Source organism: Protomyctophum parallelum (genome assembly GCF_964188405.1).
Source record: "Protomyctophum parallelum genome assembly, chromosome: 19".
Classification (NCBI taxonomy): Eukaryota; Metazoa; Chordata; class Actinopteri; order Myctophiformes; family Myctophidae; genus Protomyctophum; species Protomyctophum parallelum.
Genome location: NC_139717.1, coordinates 1,031,633 through 1,044,212, shown reverse-complemented (window position 1 = coordinate 1,044,212; position 12,580 = coordinate 1,031,633). Strand labels below are relative to the sequence as shown.

Genomic DNA, 12,580 nt, shown 5'->3' with positions numbered 1-12,580 from the left:
TGAGGTTTAACCCTGTGAGAACCACTGATATAGAAACATGAGGTTTAACCCTGTGAGAACCACTGATATAGAAACATGAGGTTTAACCCTGTGAGAACCACTGATATAGAAACATGAGGTTTTAACCCTGTGAGAACCACTGATATAGAAACATGAGGTTTAACCCTGTGAGAACCACTGCTATAGAAACATGAGGTTTAACCCTGTGAGAACCACTGATATAGAAACATGAGGTTTAACCCTGTGAGAACCACTGATATAGAAACATGAGGTTTAACCCTGTGAGAACCACTGATATAGAAACATGAGGTTTAACCCTGTGAGAACCACTGATATAGAAACATGAGGTTTTAACCCTGTGAGAACCACTGATATAGAAACATGAGGTTTAACCCTGTGAGAACCACTGATATAGAAACATGAGGTTTAACCCTGTGAGAACCACTGATATAGAAACATGAGGTTTAACCTTGTGAGAACCACTGATAGAGAAACATGAGGTTTAACCCTGTGAGAACCACTGATATAGAAACATGAGGTTTAACCCTGTGAGAACCACTGATATAGAAACATGAGGTTTAACCCTGTGAGAACTACTGATATAGAAACATGAGGTTTAACCCTGTGAGAACCACTGATATAGAAACATGAGGTTTAACCTTGTGAGAACCACTGCTATAGAAACATGAGGTTTAACCCTGTGAGAACCACTGATATAGAAACATGAGGTTTAACCCTGTGAGAACCACTGATATAGAAACATGAGGTTTAACCCTGTGAGAACCACTGATATAGAAACATGAGGTTTAACCCTGTGAGAACCACTGATATAGAAACATGAGGTTTTAACCCTGTGAGAACCACTGATATAGAAACATGAGGTTTAACCCTGTGAGAACCACTGATATAGAAACATGAGGTTTAACCCTGTGAGAACCACTGATATAGAAACATGAGGTTTAACCCTGTGAGAACCACTGATATAGAAACATGAGGTTTAACCCTGTGAGAACCACTGATATAGAAACATGAGGTTTAACCCTGTGAGAACCACTGATATAGAAACATGAGGTTTAACCCTGTGAGAACCACTGACATAGAAACATGAGGTTTAACCCTGTGAGAACCACTGATATAGAAACATGAGGTTTAACCCTGTGAGAACCACTGACATAGAAACATGAGGTTTAACCCTGTGAGAACCACTGATATAGAAACATGAGGTTTAACCCTGTGAGAACCACTGACATAGAAACATGAGGTTTAACCCTGTGAGAACCACTGATATAGAAACATGAGGTTTAACCCTGTGAGAACCACTGATATAGAAACATGAGGTTTAACCCTGTGAGAACCACTGATATAGAAACATGAGGTTTAACCCTGTGAGAACCACTGATATAGAAACATGAGGTTTAACCCTGTGAGAACCACTGATATAGAAACATGAGGTTTAACCCTGTGAGAACCACTGATATAGAAACATGAGGTTTAACCCTGTGAGAACCACTGATATAGAAACATGAGGTTTAACCCTGTGAGAACCACTGATATAGAAACATGAGGTTTTAACCCTGTGAGAACCACTGATATAGAAACATGAGGTTTAACCCTGTGAGAACCACTGATATAGAAACATGAGGTTTAACCCTGTGAGAACCACTGATATAGAAACATGAGGTTTAACCCTGTGAGAACCACTGATATAGAAACATGAGGTTTAACCCTGTGAGAACCACTGATATAGAAACATGAGGTTTAACCCTGTGAGAACCACTGACATAGAAACATGAGGTTTAACCCTGTGAGAACCACTGATATAGAAACATGAGGTTTAACCCTGTGAGAACCACTGATATAGAAACATGAGGTTTAACCCTGTGAGAACCACTGATATAGAAACATGAGGTTTAACCCTGTGAGAACCACTGATATAGAAACATGAGGTTTAACCCTGTGAGAACCACTGATATAGAAACATGAGGTTTAACCCTGTGAGAACCACTGATATAGAAACATGAGGTTTAACCCTGTGAGAACCACTGATATAGAAACATGAGGTTTAACCCTGTGAGAACCACTGATATAGAAACATGAGGTTTAACCCTGTGAGAACCACTGATATAGAAACATGAGGTTTAACCCTGTGAGAACCACTGATATAGAAACATGAGGTTTAACCCTGTGAGAACCACTGATAGAGAAACATGAGGTTTAACCCTGTGAGAACCACTGATAGAGAAACATGAGAACTGTCAGGACGTAGAAGGGTTGAAACATCGCATGCACAGCTAAACCAACCTGGCAACACTCTTCAATGTTTAGACGTTGCATTTTGCTGCACCGGATGGCACATTTTTTAGTTTTTAATTTTAGTTTATTTTAGTAGGATGAATCGGTATAGCGTAAACATGCCACATCGGTAACGGAATGGTTGCAAAAATATTACAGATTATTGAATCGGTTTTCACCAGCAAAAAATATTTTAATTAACCCATTCTGACCTGAGATCAGATTCTATAAAATGTCTTCTACATCCTGACAGTTTTCATTCTGACCTGAGATCAGATTCTATAAAATGTCTTCTACATCCTGACAGTTTTCCATTCTGACCTGAGATCAGAATCTATAAAATGTCTTCTACATACTACTACATACAGACCTACATACAGACCTACAAGCTCATAGTGCGCCACTCAGTGGCGCGCTATGAGCTTGTAGATCTGCTATTTTTCAATAGCTAAAGCATAACATGATGCTAACACCAAAAGGGGTTCCTGCCCCAAAATGGGTTAAATGAAAAATGTAAAAAAAAAGGAATGAATCAATGAGTTCAATATGAGTGTCTAGTAACTCTATAGTCTAGAACTAAAGCCACATAAAATATGATGTCACATAAACTTTACATGTCTCTACATTTAACGTGTGTACTCAAAAGAGTGTATAGGCTTTTTATTTATTTATTTATTGAATACTTTACTGACAGGCTTTGAGCCAATAAGCCGCTATAGGGCCTAGACTAGTGTGTGCGTGCGTGTGTGTGTGTGTGTGTGTGTGTGTGTGTGTGTGTGTGTGTGTGTGTGTGTGTGTGTGTGCGCATGCGTGTACTAAATGAACAGCCTGTCAGGCTGTCATTCCAAAGTTCAAATTCCACATGAGAAGAAGGACACAATGTTTACACACCATAAATATATCATTCTAATAGCGCACACATGCACACACACGCACGCACACACACACACACACACACACACACACACACACACACACACACGTGCGCGCACACACTAGGGATTTAACCCATTTAGGCCTGACGTCGAATAAAATAAAGACAATTTTAAAATGTATTTTTTTCTGAAATACCTCATGTTTCTGTAATCAGTGCAGGTTCTCAATATTTCACGTCAAGGACCCCAAATATTATCTATATATTAATATGAATTTATTATATTACCCCCCCCCCCCCCCCCCCCACCCCCCCCCATCTGAAAATATGTTGTTCCAGAAAGTTAAAAACTTTCATTTTCACGAGTTTTCTAAAAATAGCAGACCTATACAAGCTCGTAGCGCGGCACTCGGTGTCGCGCTATGGAGCGTGTGTAGATCTGCTATTTTTCAATAGCTAAAAGTATAACATAATGCTTTAGAACGCCAAAATGGGTTCCCGCCCCAGAATGGGTTAAGCAACTATTCGACTAGTCGACTACAGAACTACCCAGTCTCCATAACATCTACACCACTCGCTGTATGAAAAAAAGCCCACAACATCATGGAAGACACCAGCCATCCCAGCAAATACCCTGTTCAAACCACTCCCTTCCAAAAAACGCTACCAGAGCATCAAATCTCACACCACCGCCCGTCTCAGTAACAGTTTCTACCCCCAGGCTGAACAGCTGACCTTCAACTGTATATTGCACTGTTTTGTCACTTCACTTGCACTTTTCCTGTTTTTTTTGTCTTTTTCTTGCACTATAGATGTTTGTTTATGCCCTGTGTATGTTAGACTGAGAGTGAACACTATAGATGTTTGTTTATGTCCTGTGTATGTAAGACTGAGAGTGAACACTATAGATGTTTGTTTATGTCCTGTGTATGTAAGACTGAGAGTGAACACTATAGATGTTTGTTTATGTCCTGTGTATGTAAGACTGAGAGTGAACACTATAGATGTTTGTTTATGTCCTGTGTATGTAAGACTGAGAGTGAACACTATAGATGTTTGTTTATGTCCTGTGTATGTAAGACTGAGAGTGAACACTATAGATGTTTGTTTATGTCCTGTGTATGTAAGACTGAGAGTGAACACTATAGATGTTTGTTTCTGTCCTGTGTATGTAAGACTGAGAGTGAACACTATAGATGTTTGTTTATGTCCTGTGTATGTAAGACTGAGAGTGAACACTATAGATGTTTGTTTATGTCCTGTGTATGTTAGACTGAGAGTGAACACTATAGATGTTTGTTTATGTCCTGTGTATGTTAGACTGAGAGTGAACACTATAGATGTTTGTTTATGTCCTGTGTATGTTAGACTGAGAGTGAACACTATAGATGTTTGTTTATGTCCTGTGTGTGTCAGACTGAGAGTGAACACTATAGATGTTTGTTTATGTCCTGTGTATGTAAGACTGAGAGTGAACACTATAGATGTTTGTTTATGTCCTGTGTATGTTAGACTGAGAGTGAACACTATAGATGTTTGTTTATGTCCTGTAGTTTTCACTAGTGTGAAAACTAGTGTTTAGTCTAGTTTTAGTCGACTAAATGTCATACAATTTTAGTCGACTAAATCTACATTTGATTTAGTCGACTAAAATGTGTTTTGACAGGTAAAATGGTAAATGCTAAATGGTGCATTTATATAGCGCCTTTATCCAAGGCGCTTTACATAGACTGTGCATTACATTCACCCATTCACACACACATTCACACACCGATGGCAGCGGAAACCATGCAAGGCACCAACTAGCACATCGGGAGCAATTAGGGGTTCAGTGTCTTGCTCAAGGACACTTCGACAGTAACTCTGGGGGAGCCCGGGTTCGAACTGGCAACCTTACGGTTACCATCCAGGCACTCTACCCCTGAGCCACCGCCGCCCCAGGCCTTGACAGGCCTTGATGTCGTTGTAATGACATAGCACTTACCCTACCCCCATTTCTGTAGACTTAGATAGCATCTGATATAATTGCATTGTATGTAGTCATAGCACGCCATAGTACATATGTATAGCATAGTAGTATATATATATAGTTTATATGTATAGTCTCATAATATAGATATTCCACTGTTACTTTCTTAGCTTACGCATGTTTTATGATAAATGCTTTTGTGATGTATTCCCATGCTTTTGTTCTTGATTATTGTAAGTCGCTCTGGATTAAGAGCGTCTGCTAAATGCCTAAATTGTAAATTGTAAATTGTAAATTGTAATGACATATTTTACACTTTGGTTGCATGCTGAAAATAGCAGATATACAGATATACATTATACGGGAACCCCTTTTGGTGTTAGGGTTAGGTTATGATCGACTGAGAGGTGGTCAGAGGACTGAGACCCGTTAGCATTAGGTTATGTTACGTTAGCGTTAGGTTATGATCGACTGAGAGGTGGTCAGTGGACTGAGACCCGTTCCGATCCATTAGTCGACTATTTGACTAATGGAGGTCAGCCCTAGTATATATACACATGACCTATAAACCTAGTATCTATACACATGACCTATAAACCTAGTATCTATACACATGACCTATAAACCTAGTATCTATACACATGACCTATAAACCTAGTATCTATACACATGACCTATAAACCTGAACCTGAAACCTGAACTAGTCAATCCACTAGTCGACCTTTGTTGGTACTAGAAAAGAAAACAAAATCTTTTGTTTTTTTTGCCCCACTTTTTGTAGGCCTCAAGATCAGCTAGAACAGATTATAGTTAGAGTCACCAACGTCATCATAGGCATCCGTCCGTCAGTGATGACGATGGATGGATATATATATATATATATATATATATATATATATATATATATATATATATTTTACATAATAGGTAGGACTAGTTAACCCATTTCTGGGCGGGAACCCCTTTTGGTGTTAGCATTAGGTTATGATTTAGCTATTTAAAAATAGCAGATCTACAAGCTCATAGCGCGCCACCGAGTGGCGCGCTACGAGCTTGTAGATCTGCTATTTTTTTTTTAAATCGACTGACATAGAAACATAGGCTTTATCAGAAAACTGTCAGGATGTAGAAGACATTTATAGAATCTGATCTCAGGTCAAACAACTAGTCAAGTGAAAAGCCGTAGCACACGCACACGTGTGCACACACGCGCACACACACACACACACACGCGCGCACACGCACACGCGCACACGCACACGCACACACACACACACACGCGCACACACACACACACACACGCACACGCGCACACGCGCACACACACACACACGCGCACACACACACACCTTGTCCTCCTCCATCTTGGCCCTCCTCTTCTCCTCCACGGCGTTTCGTCTCCTCTCCTCCTTCCTCCTCGTCTCCTCCCCTCGTCTCCTTCTCTCCTCCAGGGTCTTGTCGTAGTGCTGACGTGCACGCTCCTCACGCTGCTGCCACGCAGCCTCCCTGAGGGCTGTGCACGCACACACACACACACACACACACACACACACACACACACACACACACACACACACACACACACACACACACACACACACCGCACAGCGCACGCATGCACACACCGCACAGCGCACGCACGCAGGCACACACACACCGCACACACCGCATACACACGCACACACACACACAGTCACGCGCACACACGCACACACGCACACACGCGCACACACGCACAGACACATTAACATTCTTTGTGCTAAGGACGTCTCCTCAATAAAAAACTGTATGCTGTGGAAAAACTAACATTCATACAAGAGGATAAATTCTATGAAAAGTGGGAAAAGTGGAATCTCTTCTCTCGGCCTAGCGATATTGCAATAGGATTTCATTGAATGATAAATGATATGATATGATATGATATGATATTTATATTTATTGTCAGTTCACACTGAAATTTGTCTTGCGACACAGCAGCCAAGTATGCAGAAACACATGTACATAACACAAAGAACAAGACATATTTACAGACATAAAGACATGAGCAATATCCACCGCTTAGATTATCCTGTGGCTACTACATCTCCTGATTAAGCCTCAATTAAGGTCGACTGGGGGACAATTAAGGACCTCTTTAGTCTGACCTTAATGTATGCTGGTACACCATATCTCCTTCCTGAAGGCAGCAACCTATAGTAGCAGATCTACCTATTGTAGCAGATCTACAAGCTCATAGCGCGCCACCGAGTGGCGCGCTACGAGCTTGTAGGTCTGCTATTTTTGAAAAATCGAAGAACGACTGACATTTTTTAGAATCTGATCTCAGGTCAGAATGGGTTCATCAGACCAGTGTGTGTGTGTCCAGTGGAAACCTCGTATGAATCTGATCTCAGGTCAGAATGGGTTAAAACACAGGGTGCTATATTGACGTCTCCTCAGTAAAAACACAGGGTGCTATAAGGACGTCTCGGCTCCTTTTCAATGACCTACTTGGAACGATGCAAGTTGGAAATGCCTGCCCCACCGCCAAATTAGTCCCTTTTATGCCCATAAAAAGGTCAGATCTAGAATAGCTAAAATGGAAAAACCAGCCATGAAGGTAATAAATGGTAGGAAAGATTCTCCAGTGTAAAAATGACTTCTCCTGGATCTCTTGTCCACTATAGTCGCTTCCTGACATTTTAGTCTGGTTTTTATTTGTTTAATTGTCAGTAGGCCTATATTAGTTTTTAATTTAGTCTTAGTTTTAGTCATCGTAGCTTAGTTTTCATTTAGTTTCCGTTTCGTTTTTTTGTCAGTGAAAAAAAGGGTGGTCTACGAACGATTTCCGTCTTAGTTTTAGTCGACGAAAACAACACTGTTTGTACATGATCAATATTATCCCATTCTGAACGGGAACCCATTTTGGTGTTGGCATCATGCTATGCTTTAGCTATTGAAAAATAGCTGATCTACAAGCTCATAGCGCGCCACCGAGTGGCGCGCTATGAGCTTGTAGGTCTGCTATTTTTGAAAAATCGAAGACAATTTTAGAATCTGATCTCAGGTCAGAATGGGTTAATAATGAAAGGGTCAGGATGTAATAGACATTTTTAGAATCTGATCTCAGGTCAGAAAGGGTTAAAACACTGTTTGTACATGATCAACTAGAAAAAGTGCCCTTCTGGGCACAGGTCTCCACCAGGTTATCCACAGATCCGTGCAGTTAGAGGTAAAAACACTTTTCGGCCAGTTATAGCGCCACCTTGAGGCTGAGTTGAAATTGTTCATGTGGCATTTTGTCCTCGGCCTAGTGGGAATGTGGGTGCACAATTTCACGGAAATCACGCGATGTGTTCATGATTTGCAGCATTTTGTTTGAAACTGAGCACTCCTGTGAACTTTGGAAGCCAATCTTAACCAATCAGGATGGAGTGTGAGAAATATGAAAGAACGGTTTGGTTGAATGGCTCTAGAGAGACTGTGTACCAATTTGCGTGATGTTTGGACAAAATCTGTAGGTGTGCTGTGCAAAAACCTGTTTTGCACAAAGCGGCCTCCTGGTGGCGCTATAACAGGCCGTTCTGGAAAGTTTGGGGCAGAGGTTCATGGTTGGCATCCAGGGAGTGTGTGTGCAAAATTTGGCATCGACCGGGTTAACGGTGGCTGAGATTAGCTGGTCACGGACGGACGGACACACGGACACACGGACGGACGGATGGAGTGCAAAACATACTCTCCCCATGCCTTCGGCTGGTGGAGACAATAATACAACACAGTTTCACTGTCTACGAAGCGACTGAACTCTCTGTTTACTCGGTGTGTGTGTGTGTGTGTGTGTGTGTGTGTGTGTGTGTGCGTGCGTGCGTGCGTGTCCAGGGAGGTCCTCACAACTATAGCAACACAAGTTCAAACCATCACGAGCATGGTCTTAATCCAGATGAGTGACTAACGCACGCACGCACACACGCACGCACGCACGCATGCACGCACGCACGCATGCACGCACGCACGCGTTGAGGAGTAAAAACAACACATGCTGACTCATACGCTCTGACAACCATGCAAGGTATATACACACACACACACACACACACACACACACACACACACACACGTGTGCGATGGGTCAGCTGTAAGTCATGTGATCAGGCTTTAGCTCAACACAGAGACAATCCCTCTGACTGTGTGTGTGTGTGTGTGTGTGTGTGTGTGTGTGTGTGTGTGTGTGTGTGTGTGTGTGTGTGTGTGTGTGTGTGTGTGCAGACTCACTCCCAATCTAAACTATGGAATGGACTTCCCACTGCAGTCAGAACTACAGACTCACTCCCAATCTAAACTATGGAATGGACTTCCCATTGCAGTCAGAACTACAGACTCACTCCCAATCTAAACTATGGAATAAACTTCCCATTGCAGTCAGAACTACAGACTCACTCCCAATCTAAACTATGGAATGAACTCCCCATTGCAGTCAGAACTACAGACTCACTCCCAATCTAAACTATGGAATGAACTTCCCATTGCAGTCAGAACTACAGACTCACTCCCAATCTAAACTATGGAATGAACTTCCCATTGCAGTCAGAACTACAGACTCACTCCCAATCTAAACTATGGAATGAACTTCCCATTGCAGTCAGAACTACAGACTCACTCCCAATCTAAACTATGGAATGAATTCCCATTGCAGTCAGAACTGCAGCATCACTCCCAATCTTCTGTCGTAGTCTGAAAACCCACCTTTTCAGACTCCATCATGGCCCATAGCACTTACCCTATACCCCCTTAGATAGCATTTCTGTAGACTTAGATAGCATTTGATACAGACTTATAGCATGTTATGTAGACGGCACTATAATTGCATTGTATGTAGTCATAACACGCCATAGTACATATGTATAGCATAGTATAGTATATATGTATAGTTTCATTATATAGATATTCCACTGTTACTTTCTTAGCTTACGCATGTTTCATGATGAATGTTTTTATGTGATGTATTCCCATGCTTTTTGTTCTTGCTTAATGTAAGTCGCTCTGGATTAAGAGCGTCTGCCTAAATTGTAATTGTAAATTGTAATCAAGAATTGATCAATGTCACTGTTGGGGACAGGTTAGACAGCTGTATGGGTTGCTATGGTTACTATGGTCACTATGGTGGTGTTGTGTGGTACGTCAGACAGGTAGTAAAGTCAGCTGTTCACCAGCTGTTCATCCAGTGTTGTTTTCGTCGACTAAAACTAAGACGAAAAATGTTCGTCGACTACCTTTTTTCACTGACTAAAACTAAATGGAAACTAAATGAAAACTAAGCTATGATGACTAAAACTGAGACTATAAATATACTGACAATTTCGTCAACAAATAAAAACTAGACTAAAATGTTAGGAAGGGACTAGTGGACAAGAGATCCACTATAAGTCATTTTACACTTGGTTGCATGCTGAAAAATAGCCGATCTACAAGCTCACAACGCGTCGCAGAGTCGCGACGCGTTGTGAGCTTGTAGATCTGCTAATTTCAGCACGTGTAAAAACAGCCATTACGACGGCATCAAGGCCCACCAAAACACATTTTAGTCGACTAAATCAACTGTAGATTTAGTCGACTGAAATCCTATGACATTTAGTCGACTAAAACAAGACTAAACACCAAGATTCCAGGTGACTAAAATGTGACTGAAACTAAACGAAAGCCATTCAAGAGACTAAAACTAAAAACTAAAATCAAAATTTGCTGCCAAAAACAACACTGGTTTCATGAATGGAAGGAGAGGGGGTGAACAACGGGGACGTCCAACTTTGCTGACCGCTTTACAAACGCAAACGCCATGCTGCATTCTGCATAGGATTCTGCACAACGCATATTTTTTGTCCTACGATTTTGTAACCCATTTTTCACCCCTGTGTCAATCATCCTGTGATGTGATCCTGGGCTCTACACACCCTCCACCAACCTAGTCCCCATATATGGGGGACAAGGGGAGACCAACGGACTTGAACTCATGCTTCCTTCATGCCTGAGTGTCCAAGTTGCTCCTTTACACCTGACAGGGGGGAGTTTCCCTGGTTGGACGTAGCGCGTGGAAGGAACACGTTATTCCAACCAGTTCCTTTCCCCTCCATCAGGCGCCCCGGCTGGCCAGGGGGAGGCAGTTTAGAGACCAGGATTACTGCATGTTTTTTGTGAGGGTACCTACCCTAGGGGACACAGGGAGAACATGTGAGGGTACCTACCCTAGGGGACACGGGGAGAACATGTGAGGGTACCTACCCTAGGGGGCACAAGGATAACATGTGAGGGTACCTACCCTAGGGGACACGGGGAGAACATGTGAGGGTACCTACCCTAGGGGACACGGGGAGAACATGTGAGGGTACCTACCCTAGGGGACACGGGGAGAACATGCAAACTCCACACAGAAAGGCCCTTTCGCCAACCCCGCCTTCGGGTATGGGCACTGATGACGCGGAGGAGGAAACACGCCGCCAGCACCCACAGCGCCCCGAGCGGGAATCGAACCCAGGACCTTCTAGCTGTGAGGCGACAGCACTACCAACTGTGCCACCGTGCCCCCCCACAACGCACTTTGTTATGATGCCAAATCCATTGTTTTAACTACCTTTAATAAACGAATAAAACGCAGTACACTGGAGAAGTGAGTCCTTGGCATGCAGCGCGTTACGTCTGGCAGTACATTTGCCCGCTTCTAGCCTCTTTCGGTGGCTAAATTAATAAGTTTGTCGCCATACAGACACCATGGTTCACATACTGTACACTGTACTTTTTTCCCCATTTTTTTCCTTAACCCATTCTGAACGGGCACCCATTTTGGGGTCAGCATCATGTTATGCTTTAGCTATTGAAAAATAGCAGATCTACAAGCTCATATCGCGCCACCGAGTGGCGCGCTACGAGCTTGTAGGTCTGCTATTTTTGAATAATCGAAGAACGACTGACATTTTTAGAATCTGATCTCAGGTCAGAATGGGTTCATCAGACCAGTGTGTGTCCAGTGGAAACCTCATATGAATCTGATCTCAGGTCAGAATGGGTTGCTGTCCAGAGGGCAGGTGGTGCTCTAGCACCCCCTAGTGTCTATCTGTGCACGCCACTGTATAGTATAGTCACTGTAAATCCCTGGATCATGTGACGCGTTTAAAACCTAAACACCATGTGTGTAATAATAAAATGCCAAATGTTTATTAATGGTCATAAAATACAGTAGAACACGAGTTCACTCAAACACCTCACGAGAACACCTAGTGTTTGAATTCTAAACACCTATAATATGACTGACTTTGATTTTAAAAACTAAACACGTTTATGTGTTTAAAAAGTGTTACAGGCGATTAAACATGTTCTTCTGTTTATAATCTAAACACTGTGACACGTTTAAAAAGTGTTACAAATATGTGTTTAAAACTGTTTATAACCTAAAGGCTTGGGTTTAGTGTGTATAT

The 12,580-nt window shown here is 42.2% G+C and overlaps 1 protein-coding gene across 1 annotated transcript in view; it reads right to left on the bottom strand.

Moving 5' to 3' along the window:
- Positions 1-12,580, bottom strand: part of LOC310876380 (uncharacterized protein) — a gene marked incomplete at both ends in the record, with an annotated part of 93,078 nt that overhangs the window by 42,997 nt on the left and 37,501 nt on the right. The window contains one exon of the mRNA XM_083789908.1: positions 6,485-6,648. Coding sequence (XP_083646034.1) covers positions 6,485-6,648 — 164 coding nt within the window. The remainder of the gene's footprint in view (positions 1-6,484; positions 6,649-12,580) is intronic.